This window comes from Pimephales promelas, chromosome 1 (assembly GCF_988280905.1).
Source record: "Pimephales promelas chromosome 1, fPimPro1.hap1.1, whole genome shotgun sequence".
Lineage (NCBI taxonomy): Eukaryota > Metazoa > Chordata > Actinopteri > Cypriniformes > Leuciscidae > Pimephales > Pimephales promelas.
This window is the reverse complement of record NC_142769.1, coordinates 18262511-18284369: the sequence shown is the minus strand read 5'-3', so window position 1 is coordinate 18284369 and position 21859 is coordinate 18262511. Positions and strand designations below refer to the sequence as shown.

The following is a 21859-nucleotide window of genomic DNA, read 5'->3' as shown; positions in this document are numbered from 1 at the left end:
AGGCGTGTCTTCACCGAACCTGAAAAAAAAAAAAAAAAAAAAAAAACAACTCTGCACTCAATTGGATAGACTTACAACTCCACTACACGCACTGGAAGTAGTAGTACTTGGTCCTCCATGAGTACAACCACAGGGTTTTCATTGTGTCCCATCTTCTTAGTGACCATCGGAGCCAGCTGATAAATGAAACTTTTACCGAATCCCGTAAGAAGGACGGCAAACATATCTTTCCGATCAACAAATGCCTTGATTGCTGTTCTCTGTTCGTCTTTTAAAATGAATGCGCTGTGGATTTCTTTCACAACGGACGTGATAGCAGAATCTATACATCTCAATTTTCCAGCTTCAGTCATCTTTGAGGGAAACCAGTTCAACCCAAGCGATAACGTGATGATTACGTAACTGCAGATCATCTGTACATCATCGTATAAACCCCGCCCTGGCAATTTCATTGGCTCGACGATTTCTGAACTGATCATACTTACAAATGTTGTGGGCAGGGTTCGGGCTGGCGTCCAGGCTAGTAAATATGTGTAATGTGCTCAGAAGATGAACAAAAGTCTTACGGGTTTGAAACAATATTAGAGTGAATAATGTTAATTTTCATTTTGCTGTAAACTGACCCTTTAAAATCAAAAATGGTTGCATCCTTATTAGTGTAACAACTCAGCAACACACAAAAACAAGGAATACAGTCTTTTATTTAAACACAGGAAATCATTAGAACAACACAGAAGTAAACAACACATTATGTACTGACAATAACCGACTAAACTGAACAGCTGATTAGAATTAACCATAGAAACAAACAGGGACATTATCAGAAACCAAAGAAACCTACATTAAACATGATGGGCACAGGAACTAAAAGAAACAACAGAATATCAAAATAAGAGTCCAAGACTGTAAGAATTGGGACATTACTTGTCTCTATTTGCCTGGCAATATGCGTGGCAACACAAGGACAGGACACCAATTCTAGTTTCAATTATAAGCCACTTAATTACTTTTCAGGCACTTTACCTTTTGACTATTTTCTTAATTTCTCTTTTAAATTCAATGCCTCTAATATGTGGTATGAAAAGCCAGAAGAATGAGCTTGGAATATAGTGGATTTTAACTTTGGCCGTGTCAAAAGCTAATGCCACTTCCTCTCCACACCACTGCTCCTGTTATCATATGGGTTTCTTTTGTAATTTTGTCTCTCTCAACCAGACTGTAAATAGCCTCTGCCAACAAACACTTTTGCACTTGGTGTAAATAGATACTCCGAAAAAATAAATAAATAAATAAAAAAATAAAATAAATATTAAGCTGTGCTTTAGCCTCTTATCTTTATAGCATTTGTTGTTTATTTTTGCAGTTTTTTTTTTTTTTTCAGACTTTCATGTGTATTAGCTAATGAATAGTAATGTTTCCCGCTTACACACACACACACACACACACACACTTCTTTCCCTCACTTGGACATCTAGGATATTAGATAATCTACACCTCACATGTTCTCAACTTCTCGCTCTGTCTCTCAGCTCAATAGCAATGGCAGACATTAATTATGAGTCCGCTGTTTGAAAATAAAGTGATGCCTAGAGGCAAGAAAAGGCATGCGTGTTTAGTATGCAGATCACAGGTCAGAGAATGTGTGAATATTTAAATTTCAGACATTTATGTAGCTGCTGACACCAGTAGTTTTTGCTTGTCTTTGTGTGTGTGTTGCACGATTGGTCATTCACCATGAGTGGACATTCACCTTATTGCAATTTTGGGATTGTTTTGTAGTCAGGCTTTGTAAAATTGTTCCTGTTAAACTGTATACAATGAGTGAAATGCTTGCTCTATAAACGCAATAAAAAGCTCTTAAAAATCTGGTCACAGAGACAACATTATTCTAGGCAAGTCACTGAGATTGTTTTGACAATAACATATATTAGAATCTAGAATCAAGTTATTGTCCAGCTAAAGTTAGGTTCTTACGAGAGGTTCTCTCGTATTGCGTAAGCCAGCTTACGCTATGGGAAAGATTCATCTTTTCTGAGAAGTTGAAGCCAAAAAATGATCCTTTAATTTTGTATCCATTGTCAACGCAGTTCAACTGCAGCAGGCCATGAGCAGGCTAGCTAGCAGCTCATTGGTTCGCTCAGGGAGAACTGCTACAGCCTATGGGGGAACTCAGTTGAACTCGCGGCCAATGAGAAGCTGACACGCTCTCATTGTGTCAAAGCCCGCCAAACGATGTGGCCCGAGTCTATACATATTCGAGTTTATAAATATTCGAATATTCGGGCTCTGAGTTTGTACACTACACGCGCTGCCCCGTTCAGACGCTCTGAGCAGCTTTTCGTTTCGTTTGGTGGGTGTACAAAGGGTCTAGCCACCTCAAAACAGACACTGTCCAGATGGATAGTTGATGCTATATGCGTCTAAATACCTGCCATGCCCTCTGGGCATCAGGGCGCATTCCACTAGACTAGAGGCATGGCCTCATCATTGTCCAGCTGCATTTCCATTCATGATATATGTGTGGCAGCGGGATGGGCTTCCCCCTCCACCTTTGTCAGATTTTACAATCTGGAAGTACCCGCCCTGCAGGCTAAACTACTAGCAGTCTAGTATACTTCAGCTCTCCTGGTTGAGCTGTTGGGAGACACACACACACACACACACACACACACACACGGACCGGCATTGCCACTTTGTTCTTCCCTATACGTGCTTATGTACTACACAATCTCCAGCCCGCTCTGCTGGCCTTTTTTTTATCACAAGTACATACATATATTCCCCACTCATAAGAGTCCCCCGGGGTCTTTCCCGTAGCATAAACTGAATCTTTCCCGTAGCATAAGCTAGCTTATGCAATACTCGTTCCCTCATCTAGAGAGAACCGAGGTTAGTTAGGTAACCGATTCGTTTTTTTCTCACTATTCAACTATTAAACTTTGAAGGAAATTTAATAGTGTAAGCATCAACAAAGTACGTTCAACAGACCATGAATAAAAGCACAAAAGCACATTTCTTTCCACAGCAATATTACGGGTTAAAATCACTGTGGTAATATACTGTATATCTGTATATGTTGCCAAAATTGTTCATTATCTTTAGCATTGCATGATAATATTTCAAAATGCTTTCCATCATTTTTGACACATAAAACATTTTATTTTATCTGCTTTAGAAATATTCCAGTAAATGCTGTTAACAGCGATTAGAAGTTAAAGGTGTGATAAACTGAGAAATTAAATTTTCCTTGAGCTTTTGACATCTAAGAGGTCATCATATTATAAGAATATCCTGTAAGTTTCAGAACTGAAAACGTACTTATTAGCTTTTATTGACATCAGGCTCAGCAAACGACTCGTTTTTCAAAGTGGGGAATGTCAAAGAAGATAAAACACCACCCCCGCAGAAGAAGATCAACGCCTACTTCAACCCGGCCGGTTTTGCCCCGACCACCGATTCACGCATAGCTAAATAACATACAGAATACAGAATATTTGCAGTGCCTGGTTGTGGAAGAAGACAGTGGCTGCATAAGCTTCCTCTGGATTCCAATAGGACTGCATGGATAAACTTTATTTTTCAGGATGTTTCAGCTGATGAGGTAAAACATTGTCCGTCTGTTTGCTTCATTTAACTGAGGATTGTTTTGTAAAGAGTAAGAGTAAAGAACGGTGCTGTGCCGTCTATATTGGATCTGACAGGAATGGTGCAACACATGGTCTCTGGGTCGAACATGTATGGGCGAATCATTCCATTTGCCATTTTACAACATTGGACATTTTCAAAACAATTTCCCTAAAGTGCACCGACGAGTGAGTTGAAACTCATTATAATATGCAAAACTGTTCTCCACTCACAGCAGTGGGTGTTTACTTCCAAGTCTTCAGTGCGAGATGCCATAAAAACCAAGCGTTTTTCAGCTAGGCTCAAAACTAGGGTAGAAAATTGCCCATTACTTATACAAACCAAGCGAACGTCATAAGTTGACCTCAGACAACAATATAATAAAATTTAAAAAGCCAGTTCATGATCCCTTAAAAAGAGGAGACAATTGCACTTTAAAGCATCCATGTTAAAACAAACCTGGAATGAGATTGAGGATTTGGGGAGAAAAAAAAAGGGATTCTTCATGTATTCCAGTGAATTATTAATGCGTTTAATATTGTAAAATAAATCGGGAGAACAGACCACAAATTTAGAGTATATGATGTCTTTTTTTCATACTGTTACAGCTGAATACAAAGGAAAATAAAGAAAATAACCAGGAGGAAGGAAAGCAGCAGCAGCAGCTGAAAAGTGCTTTTGCCTAAGATATTATTGTGATGACACATTAGAAATACCAAGCTTTTCGTTATTCTCATGACGTCTGAAAATAAACCATGAAGGAAAATGTACAGCTCATTCAGTCACACTGAGGGATAATGATTATTTGTAGCGCTAGCTTATATTTTGAAATTATTCATTTCAGTCTTTTTAAATGGAAATTCCCCAAACTGGAAGTGTCACCCATAATTAAAAAAGCAGTAGGCTTGTCAGGAAAAAGGTCGACACATAAATCTACACTCAATGTACACAATAGAAGTTCCACTCAGATTCAATCTTACTGGTGCAAAAGGAACCCAAGCTTCACATTAGATAAGATATCAACACATAAGAACTAGCTCATCTACAAATGAAATAGTTTAATAATTACTTTGTCATGTGGAAAATGTATATTATATTATACTAATTACATTACTGCAAAATACGGTTTCATTGGCGTAAATAAATAAATATGACCAACACAATCTCTGGCGATTGGCAGAACGTTTTGGATAGACTTTTATAGTTATATTCAGAAAAAAATAAAACTCCTTCTCTACATTATTTGTGCAGCTTTATTCATGACTACCGCCTTCTTATCCTCTCATATAGTTATTTGTTTTATTTTGTTGCTCATTAAAGAGAAAGCAAAAACAAGAATCACTATTGTGGAATGCCTTACGGCAATTGAAATGAAAAGTATCTTTGGACTCAAACTTGCTTTGGAGTTTCGCACGCACACAGATAACATACATACAGTATGTATAGAGATACACTAAGAATAATAGTTGATAGTTCCATGTAGTTTGCATGCTCTGTGAATAATTCATTATAGCATTCTTATCACGTACAGAATGATAAATGACAATATACAAACATGCACAGCTTTTTGTGACATAATTTTTAATTTTACATAAAGGTTTTGAGAGCTATCATATAGAGGATGCCTCACACCATTGTGATACACATGCTTTAGTGAGATTAATTTTAATTTGTTAAATTACTTTTGCCATGATTAAGTCAGAAGTTTGTGAACATTTTATATTACAGTATATACAGGTTAATATGGGGCATTTCAATGGGGTTCAAGAACATTTCAATAGAATTTAAGCTCATTAGAAATGTATTAGCATTACACTAATTGTTATATACTAGTAATATATATATATATATATATATATATATATATATATATATATATATATAAAGCTGTTTTGTTTTTCAATATTCAAAATGTTTATAAAAGTGCAAAAATAATTTAATATAAATGTTAAGAGACACACTTAGAAATAAGGAACACTTTAATATACTATCTTGTTGTTTACATTACAAAATAAATATTTAGAGTGCAAAAAGTTCAGCAGCATATATGATCTCTAGAACAAAATACATTATAGATAATGTATGTGTCACCAGGGTAGTGTAGGAGTGAAGGCTGACGAAGGAGACTGAAGAGTCAAGACTCAAATTCAATTACTTTACTTAACTTCAAACAATAAAACAGGAACAGGAACTGGCAGGAAGACACTCATTACACGAGGCAACATGGACAACAATCGACAAGGACTGAATGAAACTGAGGGAACTAAATACACAAGGGGAATAAATAGACAAGGTGAGCAAGAGTCATTGGGAAGTGATGATGCGGCTGCGTTGCCTCCCTCGGAAGTCCCAGCGTTGCCCGTATCCCGAAATGACTGCTATGCTGTCCCGGGCAGCCGTGAGCATTGGGTTAGAGTGGAATCCTCCGCCCTGTCCCGCTCGCTCGTGGTTGGACGATTGGTTTTTGGGTGCGGCTGCCGCTGCAAAGCCATAGCCAACCCCAATCCCTCTCTTCCCGGAACTGCATGAGAAGTTAACGAAGTCATGGAAGGCTCCTTTGACCTTCCGTGAGCGTTCGTCAGCTTTCTCCGCGTTTCCCCCCCTCGACGGCGTAGCTGCCCATGGGTACACTGGGGTTCCCGTGGTGGAGCATTCTGTTGCGATGCAACTGTGTCCTCAGAGCGCTTCCTCTCGTGGTAATCCAAAGCACCCGTCCAAGGCCTGTAGGTTCTCGTCATCTATGGTGGTGAGGTCTTATAGAGCTGCAGTACCCTAATGTGGTTAAAGAAAGAATTGACACCATCACTGAGCACACAGAGCCGGATGGCAGTCCCCGTGCCTCGACACTCTCATCCTCCTCTGCCTCTGAGGGCGCGGATGACAGTGCGTGCCGTCTCCGGACCACACCACTCTCATCCCCCTCTATCGCCAGACCCCTGGCAGAGCAGACCTCCATGAAACGCTGGTCCTTCCCAGGTCTCCTCTGTCAGGGCGCGGAGCTTGACGCACGCGCGCAGGGTCGCTATGCCACCCTCGCCTGTGCCGATCTCTCCACCCCGCTGCCCCTCCGGGGGGACACCTGTGGCTCGGATGATTCCACTGGATCAGTTTTTGGGGGCTTGGTTAGAGCTCCCCAATCTGTCCCGTTGGGTCGCCCGAACTATCAGGCTCGGCTATGCGATTCAGTTCGCACGGGCTCATCCCCGCTTCAGGGGAGTTCGCTTTACGATGGTCGGTGGCAATTCCCCGTTAATGAGAGCAGAGGTTGCCACCCTGCTGGCGAAGGGTGCAATGGAGGCTCTCCCTCCAGCCGAGATGAGGTCAGGGTTTTACAGCCCCTACTTCATTGTCCCCAAGAAAACCGGTGGGTTACAACCGATTCTGGACCTGCGCGTTTTGAACCGCACCCTTCACCTGCTGCCGTTCAAGATGCTCATGGCCAAACGCATTTTCGAATGTGTTCGGCCCCTGGATTGGTTTGCAGCGATAGACCTAAAGGATGCCTACTTTCATGTCTCCATCTTACCTCGACACAGACCGTTTCTTCGGTTTGCTTTCGAGGGGCAGGCATATCAGTACGCGGCTCTCCCATTCGGGCTGGCTTTGTCTCCTCGCGTCTTTACAAAGATTGTCGAGGTGGCCCTTGTTCCCCTTCGCGAACAAGGGGTTCGCGTCCTGAATTATCTCGACGACTGGCTAATCCTAGCGCACTCTCGAGATCAGGTCTGCGAACAGACGAGACACGTCTATGCGTTGAAGTGGAACCTCTTTGTTAATTGGTGTTCTTCTCGCCAAGAAGACCCCAGGAGATGCTCGATCAGTGTCGTGCTTTCCTCCTTTTGAGCCTCTGCCTCTTTTGAGCCTCTGCAATCAGTCGAGATTACGTTCCTGTCTCTAAAGACAGCGATCCTGGTTGCACTGGCCTCCATCAAGAGGGTAGGGGACCTGCACGCATTCTCCGTTGACGAAGCGTGCCTGGAATTCGGGCCGGCCTACTCTCACGTGATCCTGAGACCCCGGCCTGGATATGTGCCCAAGGTTGGTACCACTCCCTTCCAGGACCAGATGGTGAACCTGCAAGCACTGCCCCTGGAGGAGGCAGACCCAGCCTTGGCACTGCTCTGTCCAGTACGTGTCCTCCGTGCTTACGTAGACAGAACGCGGTGTTTCAGGACCTCAGACCAGCTCTTTCTCTGTTATGCTGGGAGCCGGAAGGGAAGGGCTCTCTCAAAGCAGAGGTTGTCTCACTGGGTAGTGGACACCATTGCTTTGGCTTACCAGCAGCAAGGTCGATTGTGCCCCCTTGGTGTGACAGTCCACTCTACCTGGAGTGTGGCTTCCTCTTGGGCTCTAGCGCATGGCGTCTCGCTAGCAGACATCTGCAGAGCTGCAGGCTGGGCGACACCCAACACATTCGCTAGATTCTATAATCTCTGAGTGGAGCCTGCGTCCTCTCTTTTACTCGCTCACCCAGCCAATACTGGACCCACTCAGGTGTCTTCGCTTGCTCGCCATTCTACTCCACAGACTGGATAAGTGCGATTTTTCTCAGCTAGCCTTCTATTGAAGCCCTGAGTTCTTCCAGCACTGTTGATGCTGACGCCAGTCTCTGTTGCCTGGACGTCGGCTAGGTCCCTCCGTGTGCATGGTTCCTGCTAGTAACCCCCACATGTGTATTTCCACTGTAAGTCTCTCTGAGCATGTGTCTTCCCTTGGCAAGCCACCTTCCCACCCCTGGAGTTAAGATTCTAGCCACCCTACGGGTTGGTGACTCCAGTGTTCCTCCATACGAAGCCCCCTAGGCCGTATGTGTATTCCTAAGTCCTCACTATGGGTAGGCGTTCTGTGGCATATTTCCTCTGGGATATGCTCCCCAGTGTACCTTGGTATTCCTGTGTTAAGTAGGACTCCTCGTCCGTGCTAGAATTCACGACAGGGGATCAGACTTTCACAGGGCACTGCTGTGAAGGTGTCGTGATTACACGGGGGACCCCTATTCTCCGTCATCCGATGTAACTCGGAGTGACTACGAAAGGGAACGCCTGTTCCCTGAGTAGGGAACGGAGACGTTACGTCTCTTTGCCACTTCCGCTGTACCGCTGGGTAGACGTCTGAGTTCAGTCTCGTCTCCTCAGCGAAGACATACTTCGGTTGCATTTGCTTCCTCCTTTTATAGTCACGAGGTGAGGCGGAGTTACGCTATGCAAATTCCGCAGACCCATGGCATTTTCTTGCCGTTGGCTCGTTTTTTAATACTCGAAGAGGATTGGCTTTCTAGGCGAAACCCCCATTCTCCGTCATCCGACGTAACGTCTCCGTTCCCTACTCAGGGAACGAGGGTTACATATGTAACCGAGACGGTTTTTTTTTTATAGCTGAATTACTGCTGCATGCAAAAGTGGTCAGGTTTGAATCCAGCTTTATATTTTCTGGTCAAACAAATAAACAAACAGAAAAGCATGTTTCTAAAATTGCATTTCCTTTCATCCGGAGTTTTTCTCAAATTTCTTATTGTGGGTGTAATCAGTATATTTTCATCTCATCCACGTCCCACATTTTTTGGTAGGCACGGATAACGAGGGAAAAACTATAAAAAGACTCAGGCTGAAAAACAATACTTTCATTATGGTTTAATGTGCTGGGGCTCTGGGGCTGTACTCAACCTCCACATGAAAACTAAAGATTATTAGCTGGGTACTCCACAAGATCAGACTTAAATGCTGTTGTGGTTTGCTACTGTTAGGACTCTTGCCCTGCTTAAGTGCACAATTTGTTGCTTAAATTGATATATAAATTGTATTCACTTTTTCTGGAAAACTCTCATGTTAAGGTTGAGGCAAACATAACAGACTCTTAGGATTTCAGAGTACAAAAATGCACCAAACAGAACAACCACAAAAAGGATCAAATCAGACAAATAAAGATAACCAAGCCAATATTCTGCCAAATTCTAGCCTTCAGGCAATCCTAGGTAAAGTCCTGCTTATCTTAATGGTTCTAGAGATTGTCTTATCAGATTTTCATAATCTGCTTGCAAGAATGTCGAGACTCGCCTGGGCCTACCAGACTCTTGTACATTTTATTTGTAGTGTCTGGCCACTCTCTGTGCTGTCTTGGTCACATTGTGGGACAACACACACAATCTTGTGTACATGCCAAGGGTAATCAAAGGGAGGGAACCATGGAAAATAATGCAATCATGAAAACCAAGGAAATCGAGGGCTACAATCGAGGCCTACACTTTTACAGAGGCTTAAAAGTGTAGGCCTCGATAATTCGGCTGTCAGATGGTTTAAAAATAATTTATCGGATAGAACTCAATTCGTTGCTGTAGATAATTTCACCTCATCCATGGTAATAGTCAGGAAGGGTGTCCCGCAAGGTTCTTTACTGGGACCACTTCTTTTTTCTACTGAAAGGGAATACATTCGGCAAAGCTACATTTTTATGCTGATGATACAATACTCCACTGCATCCTCTATATCTCAGGCTATTGGAATTCTTAAGGATTCTTTTTATATGTTTCAGCTTACTTTGTTGAATCTGAAATTAGTTTTAAATGTAAATAAAACAAAGTATATTATTTTTTATATAGCTGTTCTGTGTCTACTGCTGTGACTATTCTGACTATTGAGGGTTTACAACCAACCAATAGATATCTAGGAATATGGCTCGATGAGAAGTTAGCCTTTGATGTTCACATTAATTACTTGGTGAAAAGGCTTAAACCAAGACTGGGTCTTCTTTTTCGGAAGAAAAAAAAAGTTTTCCTTTACAGCTAGAAAGAGAATAATACAGGGTACTATTTTACCTATTTTAGACTATGGTGATGTTGTTTACATGCATGCTTCTACATATCTATTGAAAAGGCTGGATGGTGTATATCATGCTGCACTGCTTTATAACAAAAAATAAATACTCATTGTTTGCTGTACAACTATTTGGGTTGGTCCTCTTTATATCAAAGAAGGAAATCCCATATGATAGTATATATTGTAAAGACAATGATGGGCATGCTTCCAAATTACAGTACTAGTCTTCTATGTTTATGTAGAAAGAACTATAGCACTAGATCATCTAATGGGAGTAAATTAGTAGTACCCAAGGTACATTCAGAGCATGGAAAATCATCTTTCTCATTCTATGCTACATGGCTGTGGAATGAATTTTAAGCTACTGTCCCTCTAGAAACAATTCCTCCTCTGAATGTATTTAAAAATTTACTGCAGTCTACAATGATGAATCATGTTGTTGTTTTACTTGATTTATGATGAATATTGTGCTCGGACTTTCTGGAATGTTTGATATGTGTTGTGTGTTTGTGTGTGTGTTTTGTAATGTGGCAATCTTGGACAGGACTTCCTGAAGGAAGAGATTTCTTTTAATCTCAATGCGACCTTCCTGGAAAAATAAAGGAAATAAATAAATAAATTATGGCTAATTTACCAGGCGCACGCCAGGAGTGGTTCACAGCCGAGGAGACCGACGTTCTTATCAGGGCATTGAAACGTCTCTGGTTACGTATGTAACCCTAGTTCCCTGAAGGGAACGAGACGCTGCGTGTAAACGCCGTGGGAACGCCTCTGCGTGACGAGTCATGAAGCACGTATGAAATCTGTCCAATGGCGAGACGGAACGTCATAGGCGGGGTGACGTATCGACCAGGAAACTATAAAGCATCCCCGAAACACAAGCGCAACAGCTTCTGATAGGACTGAAGCAAGTGCTCACGGGCATGCTGGGAGTATGGCATAGACACGCAGCGTCTCGTTCCCTTCAGGGAACTAGGGTTACATACGTAACCAGAGACGTTCCCATTCAGGGAACTTCGAGCTGCGTGTAAACGCCGTGGGAACGCTAATACCAACGCCGCCATGCGAGCAGGTGTCCGTTGTATGAAATCAGGCACATATTTAGACGAAAGCACCTGCGCCCCTGGAGCGGAGCTACCATACCCCTGGTTGAGTGAGCCCAGACAGCCAAAGGAGAAGGCTGACCGGCAGACTCATATGCAAATGAGATGGCCTCGACCACTCACTTACTCAACCTCTGCTCAGATGCGGGACAACCTTTCTTCGGAGGTCCAAAACAAACAGATAACTGTTCAGGCTTTCTCCACAGGGCAGCTCTGTGGACATAAGCATCTAGAGCCCTCAGAGGGCAGAGCAGATTAGTTTCTCTTGGTCTGACCTCACAATACCACGAAGAAAAAGAATTACCAATGGGTATCTCCCGAGAAAAGCTCCACTCAAAGGGACGTGGTAAGCTGATAGGCCACCACATACACCTTTAGTGTGGAGTGGGATAACCCTGTGGAGAAATGCTCCAAAGGAATTCCAGCACCGCCACACCGGGCAGTTAACTGGGTCCAACTGGTGTTCTCCCCACCAAGAGGTGAAACATTGCCACCTCAAGGCATATAATCTCCTCGTGGACGGAGCTCTGGATTGGAGGATGGTCTCCACGACCTCAGTCGAGAGACCCCATTCTATGAGCTGGGCCCCCTCAGAGGCCAAGCCACAACCTCCATAGATCTGGGCGGGGGTGAAGTATCGACCCGCATCCATACTCGGGCCGGCCAACGCGGGGCTACTAACAGTAGAAAGACCCCGACTCGGTGAACCCTCTCCAGAACTCCTGGGAGCAGAGCAATCGGGGGAAATGCGTACAGGGGTGACCTCGGCCACTCCTGTACCATCGCATCCAACCCCAGAGGGGCTGGTGGATACAGAGAAACCACAGCATGCAGTGTCTCAGTCCCTGGATTCAAATAGGCCTACCTCTGTATGACCGAAATGACTCCATAGGAGCTCCACCACCTCGGGGTGGAGTCCCCACTCACCGGGCCTCGGCCCCTGCCTCGACAGGATGTCTGCTCCCCGATTTAAATATCCTGGGATATATAATCGCCAAAGAAGAAGCTTCCCCTGGGCCCACAGAAGGATCTGGCGCTAGCCTGAATAATGGACATGAGCGCAGACCCCCTTGATGGTCTATAAAAAGACCCCCGATGTGCTGTCTGACCGGACAAGAACATGGTGACCCCTCAGGTCTGGGAGAAAGTCCACAGACCCCGGGCTGAGCGACCACTCATGATCGCCCCCAGCCCGTGAGGGAGGCGTATATCGTTAGCTTCTTTGGAACAATGAAGTAACGGCTGTAATACCCCAACTCTCTGTCGGGGGGAAGAACTCGTTCTATCGCCCCCTTCAGTAACAGAGCTTTCACCTCTTGTTCCATGACCAGAGCCTGCTCGGGGGATACCACAGTAGGCAAAATCCCCCGAAAACGAGGCGGACGTGACCTGAACTGGATCGCGTACCCGCGTTCGATAGTCTGCAGGACCCATCGAGATATATTTGGAAGACTTTCCCATTCTGCCAGAAATTCCACTAAGGGTACCAGTCTCTCGAGACTGGCCTCTGGAGTAATTATAGAGACAGAAACAGTGCCCTGTGACCGCGCACAGGCAGGGTTTAACGACTGTTCTGTATCGCTCCTCGGAGCAAACGAGCTTCCCTTGGGAAACCACTCGCTAGGACCGTCTGCGCCCACCCTCACAGGCAGGTTCAGCAGAACGGGTCCCTGCAGACCCCCCTGGTGGTTTATGTAAGAGACCACAGACATGTTGTCTGACCGGACAAGAACATGATGATCTCTGAGGTCTGGGAGAAAGTGTTTCAGAGCCTGAAACACCGCCATCATCTCTAGACAATTTATATGCCATCGGAGATGATGGTCTTGCCACAACCCGCGGGCCGAGCGACCACTCATGATCACTCCCCAGCCCGTGAGAGAGGCATCCGTCGTCACCGTTACCCGGCGACACGGGGCTCCCAGCGCAGGTCCCAGGGACAGGAACCAAGGTTCTTTCCACATAGCCAGGGCACGGAGACCACGTCGCGTGACCTTGATCTTGCGGAGCGGCTTTCCCCTCGGGGAGAACCCCTTGGTCCTGAGCCACCACTGTAGTGGTCTCATGTACAGCAGGCCGCACGGTAACACGTTGGATGCTGCTGCCATCAGACCCAGAATTCTCTGGAATTCCTTTACAGTGAGTGACTGGCCTAGCTTCACTTGCTTGACAGTCGAGATAATCGAGGCTATACAAGCCGGCGACAGACGTGCCTGCATCGTCGTCGAATCCCATACCACGCCTAGAAAAGTGGTCCGCTGAACTGGCGAAAGCACACTCTTCTTGGCGTTGAGTCTCAACCCCAACCTTCTGATGTGGGCGAGGACGGCATCTCGATGCCGAATCACCTGATGCTCCGATTGAGCCAGAATCAACCATATCGTCGATGTAATTTAAAATGCGAATGCCCTGGAGACGCAGCGGGCCAAGGCCGCGTCCATGCATTTCGTGAAGGTTCGAGGAGATAACGCTAGGCCGAATGGAAGGACCCGATATTGGTACGCTTCGCCCCAAAAAGCGAACCTCAGGAACTTCCGATGTTGCGGAAGGATGGAGATATGGAAGTACGCGTCTTTTTTTAGGTCTATCGTGACAAACCAGTCCTCGGACCTGATCTGTGACACGATCTGCTTGAGAGTCAGCATTTAGAACTTGAGCTTCCCTACTGACCGATTTAAGAGGCGCAGGTCTAAAATCGGACGCAGCCCCCCATCCTTCTTTGGAACAATGAAGTACCGGCTGTAATACCCCAGCTCTCTGTCGGGAGGAAGAACTCGTTCTATCGCCCCCTTCAGTAGCAGAGCTTTCACTTCTTGTTCCATAACCAGAGCCTGCTCGGGGGTCACCACTGTGGGCAAAACCCCCCGGAAACGAGGTGGACGCGACCTGAACTGGATCGCGTACCCGCGTTCGATAGTCTGCAGGACCCAACGAGATATATTTGGAAGACTTCCCCATTCTACCAGAAATTCTACTAAGGGTACCAGTCTCTCGAGACTGGCCTCTGGAGTAGTTTTTAAAAACAGAAACAGCGCCCTGTGACCGCGCACAGGCAGGGTTTAACGACCGTTCTGTATCGCTCCTCGGAGCAAACGAGCGTCCCTCGGGAAATCGCTCGCTGGGACCGTCTGCACCCCCCATTACAGGCAGGGTTGGCAGAACGAACCCCTGAGGGCACCGAGAGAGAGCGGGCGCCGGATTCAGCGGCGAACACCTCTGTCTCACGGTGGGGACCACCCTCAGTAGCCTGACACCAGTGGCGTCAGGACTTCTTCGACGAAGCATTCCTGGCGACAATAACCGTCCTCAGATCGGTTCTATCCCGGGAAGACCTCGCCTGAGAACGGCGCGTCTCAGCCCAGTTTTGCTGGGGAGGAGCCCGAGACGCGACGCTCTCTCGACGGGCGGGGCTGCTCTCGCCCAGCAGCCCCCGAAGGATGAGTACGGAGGGGGAGACATTTCTGGAGCGCCGCTGCCTGTTTTTTTCGGTCGACAGCGGCGCATCCAGGAGAAACGCTTTATCTTTCTCCTTCATATTAGCCAGATTTAGCCACAGATGCCTCTCCGTGGCCACCAGGGCTGCCATAGAGCGGCCGACTGATCTGGCCGTCTCCTTGGTGGCACGGAGAGAAATATCTGCCGCCTGACGCAGTATCTCATTAATCACGTCAGTGCCGACGACCTCCCCCTCACTCATATCTCCTAGACCCAGCAATATTAGCATACATAGAGGTCTGGTGTGTCAAAATTCTAGCTGACACTGGTTTGTTCCACGATCTACACACCTCGGTGTGTAGATCGGGGAAGAAGGGCAAACACCGGCATGGAGGTAGTGAGTGTGATTTTAAAAATCTCTCATCCATTTTACTCTCTCGACTCTTGTTTCTCAACTGGCCATTCAATGCTTAATTTTTCCACAGCCCGAGTCAAAAACCTCCATTTTTTTTTTTTTCCCCTTTTATTTATTTATTTTTTATTTATTTTATTTTTACTACATTCGCGGGAGACTGGGATGGCAAACGAGCTTCCCTCGCTCTCCACTGAGTCCATAGACTCTGCATCCACACTTTCAACATCCAGCTCCTCAGAACTGGATAATTGAAGTGATGGCGCCTCAGCCCGGGCAGGAAAAACCGCAACGCGGACCCCCGCAGCGAGAACTGAGGCACTGGATCTACCAGGTAAGGGCAGAGAAAGGGCGGGGCCCGTCTCAATCCCCGCTGATAGATCCATCTGCGATCCCCACGACGCAAGCCTTCGCTGTGCCTCGGCAGCAGCGGGACCCGAGCCGCGGGGAGCGCGCACCGAACCACTCTCCTCGAAGAGTGCCCGGCGGGAGCGAAGTGTCTTCATGGGCAGACACTCGCAGTGCTCACAGCCGGCCCCCTCGAGAGCCGACTGAGCATACTGCACTCCCAAACAAACAACACCCAGATCGTGTGTATCCCCACCCGTGATGAAGCGAGGGCAGGGATGAACACACTTTCTGAAATTCTGCTGTTGTTTGCTCGCCATATCAATATATATAAATATACAATTTAGACAGACAGACAAAATTCATACATAGAGCGCTTGTGAAGACTCAGAAGCTGTTGCGCTTGTGTTTCGGGGATGCTTTATAGTTTCCTGGTCGATACGTCACCCCGCCTATGACGTTCCGTCTCGCCATTGGACAGATTTCATACGTGCTTCATGACTCGTCACGCAGAGGCGTTCCCACGGCGTTTACACGCAGCTCGAAGTTCCCTGAATGGGAAGTGACGTTGTATGGGGATGGGATATTTTTTTTTTCTTTTTCCTGGTTCTTGACAGGCAAACTAATTTGTCAGATGTCCTTATATACATATGTGTCTTGCCACTATTGGGCTAACAGGTCTGATCCGTCATTCCTACAGTTAGCCAATTTGGGTAAACATATGAGCTAGATTTAGACCTACATTTTTTTACATCTTCATGTACATCACAATGATTTCCCTCATGTGTTAATATTTTTCCTTGTTATAATGTATGTTTTGCAAAAATAACTGAAAAAAAAAAAAAAACCTGCTGCATCTGTGTTAATGAGAGAATCAAAGTGTATGTGCGTTGTGCACCCACTATATTATGGGCCAGCATGCACACTTAAAATAGCATTATGAGCAACTTGCCACTGACTTTAGACTCGTTTTTTTCTTGTTAGTGGCGGAATTGTTTTCTGGAACCGCAAAATAGCAGTAGGGAATGTTTGCACCGAGACACGCCTCCTTTTCATTTTAATTCATTTCCTAGTTTACCAACGTGTGTCTGTGGAGGGAAAAGTCCGGTTTGCGTGGGTGCAAAATAAGAATGATACATGCGTCAGTGTATGAAGTCATTTGCACTGGGTGCAAATATAGGGCCCATGATGTGACAAGAAGTTTATCATTTATGCAGATAATATTTTTGGGCTGCTGTCTATGTTTGTATGTTTGTTTCAGTCTATGTTGTGATTCATCCGAATTCTGTGTGTGTCTGCATCTACTGCATGTCTGTGTTTGACAATATATGTGTGGGCCGATATTCCCCAGTTCACACTTTGACCTATTAGATTCACATTAAACAAAATAAACAAACAAACACAAGACCTTTGAAGCTGTATCAGTGGTATTAATACTAATATAATTACCTTTGCAATGCCATACCTTAAACCTAACGCTGACACAAACTTGTCTTGACATTATTAGATGTGAGGCTAAAAATGATTTGTCCATTTTAGGCTTTTCAAATATTAAGGGCCACTTCAAATGTCAGCTTTGTAATATTTGTGAAGAAATTTAGCAATTTTCATTTTCGGTTAATTTGGCTCTTTTATTTGTTTTCTTCTCCTAGTTTCACATCCTCTGACAGTAATGTACATTGGTGTTCAATAGTAGGTCATGTCCACTGAAAATATGAGTTTGTGTGTGTGCCATATTCACCCTTGGATTTTGTATCAATTAACTAGGCAGGAATCTAGTTTGAATAACAGACCACTGACTATTGGTTTACCTTAACAGACATTGATTCCTCAGCTGACCTGCACCACACCGCTCAACAGAATGCTACTGGTGTGGAGTAAGAACAGCTCAGTGTAAAAGAAAAAGAACTCTGCTAATGTTTAATTAACACATTAATCAAGCATCAACAATCAGTTGAAGATGGAGCTAAAACAGCACTATTTTAGCTGTATACCAGAAAAAAGAAATAATGCAATTAAACAAGGTTGGATATTCATTCAAACCTGAGACTTTAAATAGTTCACCCTCACATTCTGCATAGATTGGTAGATGATGTCACCCTATGCTACTTTTGACAAGTTGAAGATCTGTACAGGTGTTGTATGTATGCATGCTAGACAGCTTGTGGTTTATTAGCTTATTTTTGACATTTTCATGCCAAGTCATTTGCATACCTCCTGTCTTTCACAGAAATGTCAAAGCTACTCCTTAACCACCATATGCTTTACATCCAACCAAGAAAATAAAAGTCTTTTTTCCCCTTTTTTAAAAATCTCAAAAAAAAAAAAAAGTTGAAGTGGTTTATCAGCTAAGCAGCCTAACGATAAAACTAGCATATAGTGCCTGACAGCTAAAATAGCAGATCTCTTCAGTCCCTGAAGGCATTTGCTAGAAATTTCCTAAGATACTTTTGAGAGCAAATTATAATGCATGCTTAATGCTCTTTGTATAGGCATTTTAATTCATTTATTCTAGTTCTGCTTGATTTAAAAACTAAAAAAAAATAATCATGTCTGAAAGACTTTAATTGGTTGAAATAAGCAAGGATTGTTTTCGGATTATTATAAACTGTGTCTCACTGACAATCAATAGGTCTACATCATAATGGATTCAAAAAGCAAAGCAAATTGCTTGATATTGGTGTGAGCACTAAGTGGGCAAACATCTTTCATGGATAAACATTTCAAAAGGAGGAAGATCAGCTAATTAATTATGCAGCTGTGATTGTCAAAGATAAAAGTGAGATTGGTGTTTCAAGTTTGTGTAATTAATTCTTTTCCACTTTAGGGTTTATTCATCAGTTAGTGCTGATAACGTCTCTCTCTCTCTCTCTCTCTCTCTCTCTCTCTCTCTGCCTCTGTTAGTGTGGATTTGGTTCACGCACAGCTGCGTGTGTGTGAGGGCCGCAGTCTTCCTGAGTTGGGTCTTGAACAGGACAAGATCCGGATCAATGGCTGTGCCATTCAGTGCCGGGTCACTACAGAAGACCCCTCCCGTGGTTTTCAACCAGACACAGGTCGCATAGAGGTATGCCTGCTAAATGACATCGCAATTATGCAAATTACAGTAACATCTCTCCAATTAATAATACAAGATGTGTATTACTATCTTTATAATATATAATAAAATGAATGTGTTTAATGCCCAATTTTATTTTTTGGGGGGCTGTTTTATAACAGTTTTTGTCCAGAAACCAAGCAACAATCTGGCCATTTAAGCGGACATACTCATTTCTCTGGATGTCTCTCTGCACTCTGCATTCATACTCACTGGGCATTATTTTCATGAGTCATCGAACAGTGAGCTTTGATTGAAAGCGATTTTCAGGGAGTGCTCTTATTGAGTTGAAAGAGGGGACGACTAGCCCTCCGCACTGCTCAGTTTTGTTCCAGTGACAGCATTTTAATTTTACTAAGAAAACCATCACAGAGCAGAAAAAGCCCCATCCATGTGTGCTGGGTGCTGCTATAAACTGCACTTAGCTCTCTTCTTATTTACGGAGAAATCTTACATTGATGCCATTTTATGGACTGATCCTCTCAGCATGTTCTTCATTACTTGTGTATTGATTTGGATAATTTTTACTTCACTCAAATGCTATTCGGACGAAATATTCTTATTCAATTACGTTAGTAATAATAATGATTAAGTTCGACTCAGGTCATTTATACCATTAGAATACAGTACAGTACTTGTCATCATGCAGGGCATGATGACTGAAATCTTTCTTTTCTATTACTAAAAGCCAATTAAAGCATGTTCCTGGGTATTTTATTTGACTTTTAATTTAATATTCAACAATAATATTGATCTGCCTGCCTTGAGACTGACATTTACATTATTTGAAGAGTTTGGTTCCAAAACGCTATAAATCCATTTAGATGAATTTGAGTAAAACTGTGTTTTCTTTAGCAAGAAAATGGGAAGATGAAAATCACTATTTTCGGTTTCAAATTTTCACATAGCATTTGTAGGTTATAATAACCATAACGGTAACACTTTATAATAACTACACGCTAATAATCATTAGTTAAGCATGAGTAAACCATTAATTCATCATTCATAAAGCATTAATAGACATTAATAAGCAGTTCATAAATACAGCTATAAATGCTTTCTTCTTGATTTAAAAGCATATCTATAATTTGTTTAATAATTGTATTTTCATCCTTTAATAATGATCAATATATCATTTCTAAATGAAGAATTGCATTTTTTATAAACCAGTTAATTAAAAGTTGTCAATGATTCATACGATTACTTAGAGCGAGTAAGTAAATGATTAATAAACTATTTAAATGTACATTCATACATCTTATTATTCAGACATATAGTGATGGTTACTTAATGTGTTAATAAATGCTTTATTAACATGTATTAATGCTGTAATTAAGGATTAATTTGGGTAGTTATAAAGCATTTAGTAGTGGTCAGTTAACTATTTTTGTGACCTAATCTAAAGTGAGGACTAGTCATGCCTTGTAAAGCATTTTTAAAGGCTGTTAATCGAAAGGACAAAATAGAGAAAACCTTGGAAGCCGGGTTAGTTAAAGCGCTGACGTTACTGTTTACATTGCGTGGAATGGTGCGTTGTGATTGGTTTAGCGGATATGTGGCATTTTGCAGAAAAGGGAGACTGGCGTTTGTCGCGGTTTGGAAAGAAAGGGAGAAAACATTACATAATAACACGGCAGATATCCTATTTTACGTAAAATTAAACATTGTTTTGTATCTGGTCAGTATTGAAAAGTCAGATTTTTGCAGTAACTATTTTTTTTTTTTTTTTTTTTTTAAATGGCGTTTATCGCGTTTTGGAACCAAACTCTTCATTTGACATTTTTCCTGCCACCTGATAGAGTTTTGGTTCCTTGCCACTGTCGCCTTTTTTCACCTTTGTTGCCATTGGCTTTTGGCTTGCTTTCTTGGGGACATTAAATTTAACATTTAATTTAATATTCAACAATAATATTGATCTGCCTGCATTGACATCATTATATGAGAACTGAACTGAGCTGGACATCACGGTTTTCTCCATAGCGGCTATATATATATATATATATATATATATATATATATATATATATATACATTCTTCATAGGCAAGGATTTTGCTGAAGTTCCTATAAGTATTATTTCACATTGTCATAGTACTTATAAATACTAGCCCTATCGATCTAAGCACACAAGTGCACTTAGGGCGTGTACGAATCCACTTTTGCTCATTTAATGACGGGGAAAATGGTTGGTGCGCACGACACATGGTCTAAAGGTGATGATACACAGGACAACTTTTGAGCAATGTTGCTTTAACGGGCAACCAGACACACACAGGGCCCAGATTGAAATGTATTGCCCATTTTCAATAGGAAAGTACCCAAGCAACAGTCGCTTTGCAAGGTTTTCCAGCAACATTGCTCAAAAAGTTGTCCTGTGTATCATCGCCTTCAAAGGGTTGTCCCTAAATGAGTAATGGGTGTGTTTGGGGCTTTATGTGCAATAAACCAATCAGAGTCTCAACCCCCATTCCCTTTAAATGCCAGTCGCGCTCGCGCCATGGCAGATTGCTATTTACACAGCGGAATATGCAAGCGGAAAAGACAGCCCGCTTCTACAGAGAGCAAATGGATCTGCATGTGCACGAGGTTAAAGCACGCAAGCAGACTATGTACAGGACAAGCCAGACTCCAACATAGTATGTACAATAATAATAATATATAATAATTAATAATAATCTTTTACATTGTAATCCTTTTATTTTTAATATATAGCATGTTTGTGTGTTGCTGCGGTTCCCTGTGTGTGTGATAAGTAGAGTGTGGAGGGTGTTAGACCCACCTATAGGTGCACATTACTAACGTGCTCTTTAAATAACACACACACACACACACACACACACACACACACACACAAAATGTGCAATTAACTTTAGACCTGGTTTCAGTTTCAGTCTATTGCTGTTGCTTCAAAATAGCAACACAGGGGTTATCGCTATGGTCTCCCTGCCTATGCTAGGCTGCATGGATGGGCAGGGAGTTCCAAACTATATTCTATTTGTCAATCATCATTGACAGCAGTGGTCCTGACA

The 21859-nt window shown here is 43.3% G+C and overlaps 1 protein-coding gene across 1 annotated transcript in view; it reads left to right on the top strand.

Moving 5' to 3' along the window:
* Positions 1 to 21859, top strand: part of pcxb (pyruvate carboxylase b) — a 322790-nt gene that overhangs the window by 81023 nt on the left and 219908 nt on the right. Inside the window, exon 9 of the mRNA XM_039669304.2 lies at positions 18639 to 18801. Coding sequence (XP_039525238.2) covers positions 18639 to 18801 — 163 coding nt within the window. The remainder of the gene's footprint in view (positions 1 to 18638; positions 18802 to 21859) is intronic.